The sequence below is a fragment of the Euprymna scolopes genome, chromosome 35 (assembly GCF_053919585.1).
Source record: "Euprymna scolopes isolate OS-2025 chromosome 35, ASM5391958v1, whole genome shotgun sequence".
NCBI lineage: Eukaryota > Metazoa > Mollusca > Cephalopoda > Sepiida > Sepiolidae > Euprymna > Euprymna scolopes.
Window position 1 is genome coordinate 13,412,969 of NC_136516.1, and position 17,062 is coordinate 13,430,030.

At 34.3% G+C, this 17,062-nt stretch overlaps 1 protein-coding gene across 1 annotated transcript in view; it reads right to left on the reverse strand.

Annotated features, from left to right (window-relative positions):
- LOC145259691 (uncharacterized) overlaps window positions 1-17,062 on the reverse strand; it is a 40,794-nt gene that overhangs the window by 9,753 nt on the left and 13,979 nt on the right. The window contains exons 4-8 of the mRNA XM_080117361.1: window positions 14,340-14,475; window positions 11,300-11,391; window positions 8,505-8,568; window positions 3,778-3,931; window positions 763-1,003 (exon numbers count right to left, since the gene is read on the reverse strand). Coding sequence (XP_079973487.1) covers window positions 763-1,003; window positions 3,778-3,931; window positions 8,505-8,568; window positions 11,300-11,391; window positions 14,340-14,475 — 687 coding nt within the window. The remainder of the gene's footprint in view (window positions 1-762; window positions 1,004-3,777; window positions 3,932-8,504; window positions 8,569-11,299; window positions 11,392-14,339; window positions 14,476-17,062) is intronic.

Below are 17,062 nucleotides of genomic sequence, written 5' to 3' on the forward strand. Positions count from 1 at the left end.
TTTAAATCCTGTACTGGCTTTTATTTTTAAATCCTGTACTGGCTTTTATTTTTAAATCCTGTACTGGCTTTTATTTTTAAATCCTGTATTGTACTGGCTTTTTAAAATCAGAGATTTTATTCAAATTTAAACAATGTTTACATAGAGGAAAAAAAAAAAGAAAAACTTTAATCAAATGCATTAAAATTGAATTTTCTATCGACTTGTACACTTTGAACATTCTAAAACGGTTTTAAAAAATTTTTTTTTTTAATTTAAATTTTTAACAAGAATCCAAATAGTTGCTTGCTGCTTTTTTTTTGTTATCGATTCATTCCTTAAAAAAATATATAAGAATTATTTACTCTACAACTAACCCTAAGTTCCAGTGGCAACCATCCTTATACTTAGGATTAAATGTAGGACAAGTCATCTTTTTGTTATTACTATCTTTTAAGACATGAATTCATGCCTATCTTCAAAAAGTCAATGCCATTTTTAATATTTTTTTTTTATTTTGATGGACCAACAATAAAAAAAAAAATCAGAGACAATAAATCTTAATTATTTTCCACAATTTAAAAGTATACAGGTCGGTAGAAAATTAAATTTTAATGCATTTGATGAAACTTATTAGTTTTTTTTTTACCTTTAGATTTCTTAGGTCACATAAGATTATTATCAGCTTAAATGCTATATGGGCGTGACTTTGTAAATCCAACAAGATAACTTTACATGCTAGAAGAAACAAGGAAAATTAATAACAAATTATAAAAATCTTACCTCCGTTAAACAAAACTCGACAGGTGTGTGAGTAAAGTGTATCACTCCGAGATTTTCCCTGTCCCCTGTTCCTTTGCCATCCTCCGATCCCGAACTTGAATCATCAGTGTCACCACTCTCTTTCCTCTGCTCGTCGACCCATCGAACACTTTTCTTGGAGGACGAGGCATTTTCGGCAGCATTTAGTGATGGCCGTCTTTCTTCTTGCGATGATTTAGAATTATTTGCAGTGTAATCCTCGCTTTCAGAAAAAAAATTAAAATTCTTTTTGAATATCCTTACAAAGAAATGGTCATCAGATTCTTGGATCTAATATTATCAACTAGCCGACCCGTGTCCCGGTATTGCCCAAGAAATTAGATCTATTAAAGAAATTCCATGTCCCAACTATGAATTATTGAATACTAGTGGGGGTGCTCGGCGTTGCCCAGGTGTTTGGCAAAAAAAAAAAAAAAAAATGTGTTAGTAGGCAGGCAGGCTTGAACCCGTGACATGAATGCGGAAAAGAAAGTGAAAGAAAAGCTGAGATCTTACTGCTATGCTACGAGGCGAGATGAAGTGAAAAGCGTTCAAAATTAACGATTAAAAAGTTGCCCTGAAGTGAATAAATTCACACAGGTGCAGAAATGAAGGTTGGCTGCAGGCCAGTTTTTACTTCCCCACAATGTTGGGGAAAACTAGCTCCCCCTTCATGGGGGAGCTCTCCAAATGAATAGCAATTGTTTGATATGAAGGGTTCCCCTGACATTGATCAAAGCTGATTTTCGTCAAGACGTCTCGGCCACAAAGGCCAAGAGAATCGATTTGCTTCGATTAGTTTTGCTTTATTTATACAAAAAAAACAACAAACAAAAAGACCAACAAACACGCAAAAAGACGGAATAGAGGGAATTTTATAAAAGTTGATCAAAATAAATGTAGAGACGACGTCCATTCGCAAATCGTAGACATTATAATCTAGGGAGTATATATATATATTATAATCTGGGGAGTATATAAAAAGTCATAAAAAATAGTAACCCTCCCGAGACCCCTCTCCCCCGAAAAAAGCCTTTTGCGGACATACAAAAATGTGCACGCCACTTTTACCTTTTATATATATAGATGGTTACTACTACTAATAATAATGATAATAAAACTAACAATAATTAATTATAGAGACTGGGTGAAATAATATACTTTATTAATTTGCTGTCCCAATTTTGTGGATTGGACACTAGGAGTTATGGCTAGTGGCAATGTCAACGAAGAGTATGTTTTGTTTTGTAATGATTGATTTACAGGGTAAACTTCACAGTTTATTAATAACTTACAGGGTGACTTTCACTCCCAAATGAAATTTTTACAAAATTTACAGTCTTTCTGCAATCCAACTACGAAGTGCCTTCAATATGTTTCCAGACTTTTTTTATACAGGCATTTACAATTGTCATAGACACTTGAAAATTCAGTATGTTATTGCTATCTTATGAGATGAATGACCCACTTTTATGATTTCAGCTTCAAATGAACAGCTACAGCAGGAATTGGAATACATCTTAAAAAAGCCTGATTGTCACAGCTGGTGAATTTCAAAAATGCAATCTGGACGTGAAGACACTTAACAAGAACGATATGCAATAAAATTATGTAATAAACTTGGAAAAAATACTACAAAAATGTATGTAGTACTTCAGACTGCTTTTGGGCCATCTTGTATGAATCAAACATCGGTTTTTGAGTGGCATAAGAGATTCAAGGAAGGTAGGTAGTCTGTGATGGATGATCAGACGTTTAAAAAGAATAGGGATGTCAGAACACTAAAGTTGATTGGCCAAATAAGGAATTTCATGGATAAGAACCGTGCACAATTTGATGTTAGTGTGGGAATTGTGCACACACTTATTCGTGAGGAACTGAAGATGCAGAAGATTTGCACAAAGTTTGTCACAAACTATTTGACCAAGATGGGCATCAAGACAGTTCCTCACCCTCCCTATAGTTCAGACCTTGCTCCCTGTGACTTTTGGTTATTCCTTAAGCTCAAGGAAAACCTTAGAAGCTGTACATACACAAACGCTTGTGCCCATTTTGCCTTTTATATATTAGACTAGCGGGGGTGCCTGGTGTTGCCTGGGTGTTTGTTGGTGTGTGTGTGTGTGTGTGTGTGTGTAGAAAAAAAAAGTGTTAGTAGGCCGATAGGCTCGAACTCAAAGCCTTCAGATGAAGGCAGAAAAAAAAGTGTAATAAAAGGTGATATTTTACCGCGACGCTAAGGGGGCAGAGGGAGTGAGAATCGTTGAAATTAAACGATAAAAAAGTTAAGTGAATGAGTTGACACAGGTGTGTACATCACGCACTTAACTTTGGCTGCAAGCCAGTTAAGCTTGAAGCTTTCTGCGTATTTGTTTGTTTCCCCAAGATGTTGGGGAAAACCAGCTCCCCATCAAAAAGAGGAGTGCCCAAATGATTAGCAATTGTCTGATATAGCGGGTTTTCCCCACATTGATCAAAGCTCATTGCTTACTGGACGCCCCGTCACGAAAGGCCGAGAACACGACTTCACTTTCGATTTAGTTTCACTTTTATACAAAAAAACACAAACAAACACGCGAGGAAACAGAACAGCGAGAATTTTATAAAATAAAAGTCGCTCAAATAAAAGATAAACACGACGTCCATTTGCAAATCGTAGATATTATAGTCTAGAGAGTATATAAAAAGTTCCAAATGGTTACCCTGCCGAGCCCCCCCCCCCCCACCGAAGCTTTTGCCGGACATACAAAAAAGCACACACACACACACATTTTACCTTTTATATATATAGATTACATGATTGGTATTTTGGGAGGTAACCATGTAGTATAGTTTTAGTTGTTGTTAGTTTTAATAACATTGTTACTGTTAAAACTTTTATCTTTGAGAGGCCTTTGGGTCTTGATAAGCGGTGACTCCCTTGTAAAAAAAAACATGCATTCCTTAATTAAGGTTGAGTTTTAAGTTTTTTGGAGTGACTTCTATCTTTCCCATACTTACTCTAATTCATTCTGCTCAGCTTCTAGCTTTTCCAGTTCATCCAATCTTTCCCAGATGCTTTGATCCGTCTGTACCTTTTCATCTTTGTCCGGATTCTCGAGTTTCTTTTTCTGCAACTCTTTGTGGTATTTTTTAACATTCTTTTTATGCTGAACTGAAAAAAAGAAAAAGAAAAAAATTAAATATTGAAAATGCTGTTTATGAATAGCGCCACTGCTGTAAACTGTTTTTGAACTCTTTTATCCGTATGAAATTAGTTGAACACAAGTTGCTCTTTTACTCATTACTGAAAAAATAATTGTGGGTTAAAACAGTTAACTATCTAACAGCCATCAACTTCAAACTGTTAACCATCTAATAGCCATCTATAAATATAAGAGCAAAAATGTTTGTGTGTGTGTGCGTTTTCGTGCATGTCCAAGAAAGGCTTTTTTCCAAGAACCGATCGGTCGCCTCACAACTTCTTAAAACATTTTATATCGCGCCTAAATGATAATATCTACGAGTTAACAACCGGGGTCGCCTGTCTATTTAATTTGCCCGACTTTGAAAAGATAAATATTCAACAATTTTCGATCGCCGCATGTGCATTAAGCTTTTTCATATAAAAAAGAAGTGAACAGACTCGCAGTAAATAAAATACTGTCCTGCACTCAAAGTTGACGTCATTAACTCGTCAAAAATGGGCATCTGCCAAGTCACACGTTTTTTTTTCCACACTTTATTATTTTCCAACTGCGCGTCAAGGCTTCGTTTTTTTTTTTAAAACAAACACCCGGGACACCCGGCCAACAATTTTTCTTTTCATTTACCCAAAAACACGCACCTACAAACACCCGGGCAACGCCGGGTAACCCCCGCTAGTCTATAATATAAATCTCATCTGCCTGTTTAAATGTTTGTATATATGTATGTATGTATGTATTTAATGTTAACAAATTCCTAATGAACCGCCCCCTTAAGTAAACACTTCATCAAATCTCCACACTAATGTAATGTACTTGCAATAACCCTTATCCCTGAGTGGCTTCCGGGCCTTGATAAGTGGTGATCACTGTGTAAAAAAAAAAAAAAAATGTTTGTATGTCTGCTTAAAACTTTCGACAGTGGCGATGGATTTTCACAAGATTGGTATTGTTTTGACGCTCGACCCTTTGGACGGCAAATAACAAAAAATTGGCTAAAAACATTAATTCCTTCACCCTCAACTAGGCATTTTTCTACAAGGAGGGTCGCTTTTTTCACGAATATTTTTTAAAGTTATCCCCTCTTTTCGATTGACTAGCCTTAATTTAAACCTACATCACTCCCGGTTTGGCAATGGATGCAATGGCAAAGACATCATGTTTTTTTTTTTCACATTTTTTTCCTCCTTTGCGATACAGGTTTGAGCTTGCCCGTCTACTACCACTTTTTGTTTTCTTGCTCAACACGCACCTCCAAACATCCGGGTAATGCCGGGCATCCAGGCTAGTTAACTTATAAACTGTTAACTATTTAACCATCTTCTAATAGCTATGTTAACATTTGTTAACCATCTTCTAATAGCTATGTTAACATTTGTTAACCATCTTCTAATAGCTATGTTAACATTTGTTAACCATCTTCTAATAGCTATGTTAACATTTGTTAACCATCTTCTAATTGTTATCAAACAGATACTGAAAAAGGCTGAGAAATCATATGCTCTGTTGTAGGGAATTAAGTTGAATGTAGGCTTTGCCGATATCGTTTTTTTGCCCATCATAAACATGTTGTCAGATTGACACTTGAATCATTACGTGCACTCAATGCAAAGATATTTTCAAGAAATGTTGAGGGAACGTTTAGTTGTTTTGTTTTATGGTATATCAACCATTTTCAAGCTATTTAATGCCAACTCCAGTCATTTGGGTGAAAGTTTTCATGCCTCAAGTACTTTACATCATCACAAGCTCAATAGCAAGTGCGCGATTTTAGCAAAATTTTCACTTTGATTTAGCTGTACCAAATATTGATCATTATTGAATTAAATACTGTATATATAATGCTCCCTATCTTAGGTTGAGCATTTTGGGAAGTGATATACAAATTACCATTATCATATGAAGCGATGCTCTTTGTGTAAACAAATTGAGCTTAGGTATTTGGACAATGTCAAAACATTGTTAATAAACAACCTACAACAAAACCTGCATTTTTTTGTTAAAATGCTGGAGGACACAAGTGTTGAAATACTCAATAAGGGGGGGGGGGCGGCTCAGCAACGGTTGAAAAACACTGGTCTATATCTTTGTCATAATTCATACAGAATAAAAATTAATTACAGTCTAGTAAAATTTTCATAAATATACAAAAATATAAATCGCAGAATTCTATTTAAAAGAATATCATAATCTTGTACAATCCTCAAATTGAACAAGCTTCGAACCCATTATGGAATTCTTCCACGCTCAATTCCATATAAAGTTAATGAATTTCGCAGCTGAAAAAAAAATCTCTTTGTGTTTTTAGATCTTGCATGGATGCCCTCCATCTGCTAACATCTGCTTATCTGTTTGGAGATTTGAAATGCGAAACATCGTTGACTTTGCAAAAAAGCACCCTACTACTACTACTGCTACTGCTAATAATGATGATGATAATAATAAGAAGAATAGGAATGTGAAGAAAGCTAAATAATCGTACATGCAGTTGGGACAGTGCTGGAAAAAAAGGAGAAATTGGAATAGAGGGGAGACTGAGACTATACAACAGATGCTATTGATATAAAAAAAAAAAAAACAGCTAAAATCTTAAGAAAAATCATTGAATGCAGAAACCAACCCACATGAACTACAAACATCAAAAAACCAAAAGCATGGACGGAACACCGCATGAACTTGTCACACAAGCTCAATAGCAAGTATATGTAATTTTCAGCAAAATTTTTACTTTGATTTATAAGTTTAGAATAACAAAATAAACAACATACAACAAAATCTACATGTTTTTAGGGGCCACAAGTGTTGAGATACTCAATACGGGAGCCACAGGTCATTAAAGGTTGAGAAACACTGACCTAGAGCAATGATTTGATGGTTATGCAACATTAAGCCAGACCAGATTAAGAACATTAGGTTAAACACTCTACTTGAGAAATTGGCCATCGCAAAACTGGATGTACCATATTTTGGGGTAATTGCGCCAACTAGCTAAAAGTGCTCTTTTGGCAACCATGCAATATAGAGACTACTTTTTTTAGTTGGCGCAAAGTACGGTACTTAATAAGGGCAAACGGTCTTCACTGGTTCAGCCATGTTCAAAGAAACAAAGGGTATATCAGCACCAAGTTCTCTCCAATTCTCTCTCCTCTGATCTTGAGCACATAGTACAATAGCAAAAGGAGTGGCTGGTTACTTTTAATGCATCTAAAACCAAGCTTCTCTCCTTACATCATCAACATTCTAATCCACATTTGGCATCAATTGAAATGAATGGCTCTCGTCTTCTGGAGGCCTCAAGTTTTGACAAGCTTCTGGGCTTGACCATTACTCCTGATCTTAAATGGAACACGTACATCAAATCTGTTGCCAAGGCCGCTGGGAAAATGGTGGGATCTTTCTATCGATCCGGTAAATATCTCACTGCTGATGCTATTCTCTATCTATATAAGAGCCAGGTACGTCCAAGGATGGAATACTGTTGCCACATCTGGGCAGGAGCTGCTAGAAAGGACTTGTCCTGCCTTGATAGAGTTCAAAATAGACTTTGTAGCCTCGTAGGAGATGTCCTTTTCTCCTCCTTGCAACCTCTATCTCACAGAAAAGATGTTGCGAGTTTGTCTCTGATGTATCGTTATTTTCATGGAAAGTGTTCGACTGAGCTTAAATCTATGGTCCCCCCTCGCCAAACTTTCACAAGAAACACTCGTCTAGCTGTAAACACTATCAATAATTCCTCCCACTCTTTATCTGTGCCTAAACCTAAACGTAGATTCCATGAACAAAGCTTCTTTCTTAGAACTGCACGCCTGTGGAATTGTCTTCCGTTTTCCTGCTTTCCGGCTGACTACAATATGGTTGTGTTCAAGTCTAAAGTAAATAAGTTCTTGATGAGCCGTTCCATATAAGTTATCAAATTTACCAAATTTTCATTACTAATGATTACTATATTGTCCAATTTCTACTGTACACTCTTTAACCCTTATCCTTGAGTGGCCTCTGGGCCTTGATAATGTGGTGATGCCTTTGTAAAAAAAAAAAAAAAAAAAAAAAAAACCTCCAGAGACCTAAGACTAGACAACAAAAAAAAAAAGCTGGGCATCCTAAGAAGGCATGAAAAGAAACTATAAGGCAGGACTAAAGAGTAGCAAGGAGCAGAGTGTAGTTTCTGTTCTGATGTTGCACTTAGTCTTTTCTGTCATTAGTCAGTGAATGAGACGTTCTTCTAGACTGAGACAATTTTTATTTTTGTTCCAATCTAGAGTGCCCCATTTTTTTTTGGGGGGGGAAGGGGGGAAGCTGGATTTTCCTCACATTAAAAGCCGATTTTGTGTCAAACTCAGCCTTCATGAGGAAATAATTAAGTAGGAAAAGTGGTAAATGGATGCAGTCAATCCCGACAATCGTGATCACCGGGCACATAGTGGCATAAAGGCAACCAGATAGCATCAAACGTCTTGTAAAAGGAAACATAGACGATAAACCTTGATAGTGCTAGTAGTTAAATAAAATGTGACTTCATAACAACAAAATAATGTAACTTACTTTTCCATTTTTTCTCTTTTTCTTCATCATATTTTTCATTGATTTCTTTGATATCACCAGATCCCTACAATGAAAATTTATACAATTAAAATTCATACAATTAAAATTCATACAATGAAAATTTATACAATTAAAATTTATACAATGAAAATTTGTACAATTAAAATTTGTACAATTAAAATTTGTACAGTTAAGATTTATACAATTAAAATTTATGCAATGAAAATTTGTACAATTAAAATTTATACAATGAAAATTTGTACAATTAAAATTCATACAATGAAAATTTGTACAGTTAACATTTATACAATTAAAATCTGTATGATTAAAATTCACACAATTAGAATTTACACTTTTAAAATCACTCTAATTAAAATCTTTACAATTAAAATCTATCTTCTGAAAATCCATACAATTAGAAGTAATATATTTAAAATCTACTTAATTAAAATCCATACAATTAAAACATTTGTACAATTAACTCAACTTAATTAAAATCTATCTAATTAAAATCCATACAATTAAAACCTATGCAATTAAAATTTGAACAATTAAAATCTATCTAATTAAAATCAATACAATTAAAATTTGTGCAATTAAAACCTATCTAATCAAAATCTGTACAATTAAAATCTATGCACGTAAAATCTATCTAATTAAGATTTATACAATTAAAATCTATTTAATTAAAATACATCTAATTAAAATCTATACAATTAATATTTGTACATTTAAAATCTAATTTAAATCCATAAAATTAAAATCTATCAAAATAAAATCTATACAATTATAATGTATGCAATTAAAATCTGATTTACCATACAAATAAAATCTATACAATTAAAATTGTACAAGTAAAATTTATCTAATTAATATCTGCATAATTATTATTAATATTTGTATAATCAAAATCTATACAATTATATTTGTACAATTAAAATCTTCTAATTCAAATCTGCACAATTAAAATCTATACAATTAAAATTTGTACAAGTAATTTCTGTCTAATTAAAATCCATTTAATTAAAATTTGTACAATTAAAATCAACTTAATTAAAATCCATCTAATTAAAATCCATACAATTCAAAACCATTTCTTATATCTTTATAAAGCCACCATTTGTCCATACATGGAGCATTGTTGCTACATTTGAGCTTGTGCATCAACCATTACTCTATCCTTAGTGCAAAAAAAAATATGAGTCTTTAACCGAAAAGTTGTGTACTGTTTACCAAGCTTCAACCTTTCGAAAACAGTTTTCATTAATAATTCCCTGATAAAACTATCGCTGAGATGGGCATATTTCCTGATGACACCATTCTCTATAACAGGCATGAAAGGAAAATGAATGAATACATATTCAAGGCAATCACGGAAACCCTAGAGGAAGACCTCAATCTGTAGTGGAATGGGGACAAAAATGAATGGTAACGTTCAATGCTGCCAAAACTAAGCTCGTTTTCTTTACTAATTACAAGAAATCTTCTCAATCACGAATAGCTATGGCTAAAGATACCAGAAAGTACTTTGTTCAAACTCCTCGGCTTAATGTTCAAAAAGACACGAGTTGGAACAGATACATCAAAAGTATTGCTGCGAGGAAGGTGGGCTCTCTCTACCGTGCTAGAAAGTTACTTACACCTGAAAGTATCCTATACCTCTACAAGGCCACCATTTGCCCATGTATGGAATATTGTTGTCACATTTGGGCTGGTGCATCTGCTACTAGTCTCTCACTCCTGGACAAGGTTCAAAAAAGAGTTGCTAATCTGATAGGTTCTGAACAGTCATCTAAGCTTCAACCTCTGTCCCATTGACAAAATATTGCATTCCTCTGCCTGTTTTACATGTATTTTAATGGGGAATGCTTTGATAAACTACAAGCTCTTGTACTCCCTCGATGCAAATACCCCCGACAAACCTGACTAACAGCAAAGTCCTATTCCTATACAGTAGAGATCCCCAGATGTCAGAAAGCCTTCTACTCCAATAGTTTCTTCCCTAGAACTGCTAGACTTTGGAATTCCCTTCCGGGTTCCTGCTTCCCCGACTGTTCTGACATGCAGAAGTTCAATTGTAATGCAAACAGACATCTTGCTGCTCAACTCCCTACATAGTATCCCTGAAACTTATGTTGCTGATAGTAGCCCCCTATATCAAAGTGGCACTGTGCCTTGTTTGGGGTGAAAATGTAAGAGAGATAAAAAAAACTTCATTTTCTACCTTATTGTTTTTCATAATTTTTGGATATGTTCATTACTGCGACCTGGCAATTAAGTAGATGCCATTGGCTTTTATTTGAAATTCAATATTTTGATTTTCGCTCTCATAATGAAGACACACCTTCTATACTTTAATCTTCAGAATTCATATAACGCTTATCATTGATTTTTGACCTTGAACTAATATTTGTTTTTAGCTTTTTACATTGGCATAATCAGATTGACAGACCGAAGTTAAGCGATGTTGAACCTGGTCAATACTAAAACGGGTGACTAATTGGTAATACCAGGTGCTGTACGTGCTCGGAACCTGGAGTGAGATGGGTGCTGCCAGACTATTCTTGGCCCAAACACGCTGCATAGAATAATGCAATACTCCCATGACCGCAGAGGGTTAATGGATCCATTCATCATTTACATCAGGTGGATTTATGCTTTGTCTGGAGCGATTTTCATAAAAGAACATGTATAAAAAGAAAATGGAAATAAAACAAATTCAGGAACGATGGAATTAATAATGTGAACTCATTGCGTGTTAAATCACCGTGTAAAATAAAAAAATAGAAACATACCTCGCTTAGATTTTGTATTTCATCAGTGAAACTCGTGCGGTTTATCAAAAGATTTTTTTGTAGTCGTAAATCGGATAATTGCTTTTCAATAGCTGCAAAAGAAAAAAAAATTGATATAGCGTTACGTGAGATTCAATGCAACATATGCAACGACAAGACCAGCATATTTTTTTTTTGCCTCTGCTGCTTTTTTTTCTATTCGAGTTAAGAAAATTAAGGATGATACAGACTTCTGAGGTGCCAGTGGCAATCAGCATAACCCCAAACGATACCATAATAATTATCTTTTACGATAATACTTTTCCAAATTATTCCGTAATTTGTTTAATGAAAATTACTTTACAAATTACAGATTTTCTCAAGTATTTCTTGATTTTTAGCAAAATTATTTATTTTCTGCTGTTTTACGCTGGTTAATTGCTTTTCAAAAAAAAAAAAAAAATCGATATAGTGTTACGTGAGATTGGCGTTAAGAAAATCGACACGATGATGTAAAATTGAAATTCAAAACATACAACCAGACATGGACTGTCAACAGATTCGACCAACATTTCTTATGACGTTTCTTATGACGTTTCTGAATTTTTGAGATGAGGATTGGTTATTTGTATTTTTATTCTTCGGACTACTGTTCTCATCTTGAGTGTGATTTTCACAACGCTTCAGTCGATATAACCTCTGACCTTCTTCAGGTGTATCTTGTCGAACTCGGGAATTTGAACGGAATTTCGAGCGGAGCCCTTTATTTACTTCACAGGAGTAGTGTGCTCTTGTTCCATCAGCCATGACTGGATAGATGTCCTAAATAATTCGCAAATAACTTATTTTATGACTCCATGACTTATTTCCAACCGTTCTTTCTGGTATACGTTCTCAAGATTTGCAGCTGCATTCGATACTCAACTTTTTACAGGTCGTCCAGCGGAATTAAATTTAATTGTTTCACTCATTACGACAGGATCTAATTTCTCAAATCAACATCTCTAAGTGAAAATGTTTCTGTGGAAGTCCACCTGAAATTCCACAGAAACGTTTTCACTTAGAGATGTTGATTCAAGAAATTAGATCCTGTCGTAATGATTGAAACATGCACGTGCTGAAATCTTTTTAGGCTAACCTTAATTTAATTAATTTTAACCCTAACCTTAATTTAATTAATTTTAACCCTAACCTTAATTTAATTAATTTTAACCCTAACCTTAATTTAATTAATTTTAACCCTAACCTTAATTTAATTAATTTTAACCCTAACCCTAACCTTAATTTTTTAAAAATTAAGTCTGAAATCATCATTTCTAATCAAGCCAACCATGGGAGATGACATGTTGGGTTTTCTATCCATCTAATTTCTCGAATCCACTCAACTGGGGATCAACCTATCTTGGACTACTGCACTGTCCGCAAAAACAATTTCTATAATTTCAGCCACGTTGGAAATTTTCCAACCGGACTAATTCTAATCAATTGGATTTAAATTTGGGCTTGATTCTTTCTAAAGATTTATTTTCGTCTTAGGATCACCTTTGAAAGAGTCTTGATGCAATTTTATGCCTGGTTCGTTTTTATTATTTTTTACATCTACATTTTTTTTACTTGTTGTTTTGTTTAAAGGATGTGTACATTTTTGCAATTCATGACTAGAATAAATTGCAATTTCATTTAATTCCATAACCAGCAAATTCTAGCATTGCTACAAATATAATTTGCTGATTTCTTTCTGTCCTCTGATGAGAAGAATAGCAAGAATATTCTTTTGAAACTCTGTGGAATAAGGACTCTGTAAATTGCTTCTTGGAGTATTCAGTCGAACAATAAATTTGATTGTAAAATTCAACTTACAGTTTTAATTTATTTTCTCTTATAATAAGCCCCACTCTCTATTATTTGTGTATTGAGCTTTTTTATTTGGTTGGGATTAAAATATCTATGTAATACTTGGTATTTATACTAGATCGAAGTTTTCCATTGCTTACATTAGGTAAACATTGTCTCTACTAAAATTTCACGATATATATATATATATATATATATATATATATATATATATATATATATACACACACAATATAAAAATGAAGGAGGAAAACCCGAATGTTAAATGTTTCGCCAGTTTTATGCAGGCTTTTTCAAGAGTGAAACAGCTAAAAATAGTCCATGACAAGAGGGTCAATCATTTTAGGAGTATATATCCTAAAGAGAAGCGCAACATATCTGAATTTATATAAATTAGAAAATTACATGAGGGCATGTACATATATACAATATATTCACATTTTCAATATATACAAAAAAAAACACATTATATATATATATATATATATATATATATATATATATATGTATATATGTATATATACATATATATATGTATGTATGTATATATATATATATATATATATATATATACAATATGTATATATACATATATATATGTATGTATGTATGTATATATATATATATATATATATATATAGTGACCCCAAAAAACAAAAGCTAAATGGAGGCCATCTATAACATATGCTGTAGAACGGAGAAAAAAAGGCCAAAGACCCCTAGTGTTTTGATATGATGTTTTGAATATAATAAACTAGTTATGACCAAAGTTTCATTTCATCCGGACAAAACACTAAGAAACAGGGCCTAACTATAGTTGGGTCTCGTTTTTTTGGGTCCCCCTATATATATATATATATATATATATATAAAAGTTTTAATTAAAATTTACTTATTAAATTTCAGTATTGTTCATATACCAATTGAACCAAAGTTTATATATATATACATACATCTATATGCATGCAAACATACACATTTAGAATTAATCAGTATCCAAATTATTTTCATTAATGATAGTTTTTGATAGGTGGGGAGAGACATGACAGAAGCCTTTCCTCTGTTTTATTGATGGAATGGGGAATAAGGACAGATTCAATTAAACAATGTATTGGCTTTATAAGAGTTACGTTTTCAAAGTCAAAGTAGGTTTGGCCCTCCAGCTTGCATGAGTATTTGAAATCGTGTAATTAAAAAAAAATCTTACCTTTCTTTCTCCTCGTGACAATTTCTGCAGCTTGTTTGGCTGATCTCTCAGCAAACCAATTGTCTCCGAGAAGGACAAGAATTTCATTTGTATGGACTAACTGTCCAGGCATAAAAGCCATAGGACCAAAAGGAACCTAGAGAAAAAAAGAAAAAAAACAAATTTGCATTTCATTTCTATTATGACACACGCACATACACATCTCTACTTATATATAAAAGGCACTTTGTGTGTGTGAGTTTGTTTCCTATTGACTCTGAAATGGCTGAGCTGATTTTTTAAAATTTCACATGAATATACTTTGTGTCTGGGAGTGTTCCTATATAAGTTTTGTATCGGTATGCCTCTGATAAATATTGAAAACCGATAACCGAAAAAAAATCTGATTAAAGAAGGAACAATTCGATTTTGACCAATGTTAACACCCTTATACAGCCTATCATCACAAGTGCATTTGAGAAGTTTTCTCACCACACAAGTATAAGGGCTCGGCATATAAAATCATTGTTACATAGCTGTAGTGAATGGTGTATGACTTATTTCCAACTGTTCTTTCCGGTAAACATGTTCCCAACACTTGCTGCTGCATTTGATATTCAACTTTTTACAGATCGTCCAGTGGAGATATTTAGGCACTCCATTGTGTCGCATCATTATAGTCCCCCAGCAAAACCTTAAAACTGGATGTCAGGTAGCTCACACTTACTATTTCTGCGTGGTAGAACCTGCACTTGTTGTCATTGCTGAGCCCACTCATTTTCTTAAAAACATTGGTCATCAAACATTGATCTTGGGCAGTCATTATAATCCTCTATTGATCATAGTTGAGCGATCCTCTTTTTAGTCAGTCTATAGAGCCTTATTTATCCATATAGTTCTGGGGGAATTCATCTAGAAAATACCTGACACATTGTGTTGTATATTGAAGAGGACAGATCCCGGTATTTCGAGAAATAGTCATCTATACTCCTGAAAGAGTTAATCCAGAAAATACTTGGCATGCTGTTGGTTGGCACATTCTTCCAGTTTTTTTGCAATGGAAGTTCTTGGTGTATTTTTGCCGACTCTTTTGAGATATTTTTTTATAGCAGACTTGTTTTCTGATTCTGTCTCATTTGTAAGAGTCTTGTCCAAAATTTTCGGCCAGTTTCAAGATGCAGTTTGTTTTGTAATGGTAGTGCATCATTTCGAGGTTTGGATTTCGGAAGCTCATCAGTGGCACAATGCCAATTTTGTTTTTCTTTTTTTTCATTTTCTTCCTTTGAAGATTATAATGTTGGGTATGGGGCAGCCAAACCAGCTGCCAACATTGCCCTGCTTTTAATTGAAACCATCCGAGAGCTCTTTTTAGTATCCTCATTGTTCCCTTAAGTGCAATTGTCTGGATCTCTTTTGTACTTGGTTCACCATGAATATTAGTTAGGTAGGACTCCAGGTTCTTCTTCATAAGCCCTGTGGCACCTATAATAACTGGTATGATTGATATCTCCCTAAGATTCCAGTTTCTTTTCATATCATACATGAGACCTTGGTATTTGGTCTGTTTCTCCCTTTCAGCTCTGTTCAGACCTTCATCATTAGGGACACTGACTTCAACTAATGTTGCCACTCTCTCTGACTTATTTCATATAACTATGTCAGGTTTCACAGCAGCATTTTTAAGGTATGTAGCTGTAAGGATTACATGATCATAATGTATGGTATATAAGTCATTTCCAACTGTTCTTTCAGGCTGATGTTCTCAGGACTTGCTGCTACACTGGATGTTTAATTTTTTACAGATGGTCCAGTGGAGATACTTACATACTCCATCATGTTTCGCTGTGTAGTAGCCATCCCCCAAAAGAACCTTGCAACTTGATACCAGATGGCTCACACTTTCCAACAGATGTAAACTTGAAAACACATGTGAAAGTTTTCAAAATCTGATAAAATCACAAAAAAATTTCTGAGCAAACCTGATACCATCTTTGAATTCTTCCAGCCAAGAACCTGATTGAATTTTAAGCATTAAACACTAGTGTGTCTCTAGGAACTGCACGCCAGTGGAACTCTCTGCCGCTTGCCTGCTTCCCACCTAACTACAACTTGGACATCTTCAAGTCCAACATAAACAAACTCCTGACAAACCGCCCCCCTCCCTAAGTAAGACACTCTATCAAAACCCCCAATACTAATGATTACTACAATACTATCTCATTGATTACTGTACACGCAATAACCCTTATCCCTGAGTGGCCTTCGGGCCTTGATAAGTGGTGACCCCCCCTGTAAAAAAAAAAAAAGGTATAAAAATAATTGTTAACATTTATTTGAAAAATATTATATCAGATCGACAAGAAAGTTCTTGCGGTTTTAAACTTTTAAATTCAGATAAACATATCTCGGTTCAAACAAAACTTTATAGATCGAAATAAGCACCATTTAGAATCAACACATTTTTGCCAACGCAGACAAGTGTATTATGTCATATAAGCAGCGAAGCATTGTCGTGGAAAATTGTCGCCTTTTCTGTTGACTAATGCTGGGTGTTGTCGTCAAAGTTTCTCACGCATTTCACCTATTTCTTCCCATTTATGATGGTTTTGCCTGCATTCATACAACTGTAATGGATGAGACCGATTGCGGACCACCAAACAGTCAGCATGACCTTCTTTTGGTGCAACTCTGGCTTCGGGAAGTGTCGTGGAGCTTTTTCGGCATCTAACCACTGAGCTGAGTGT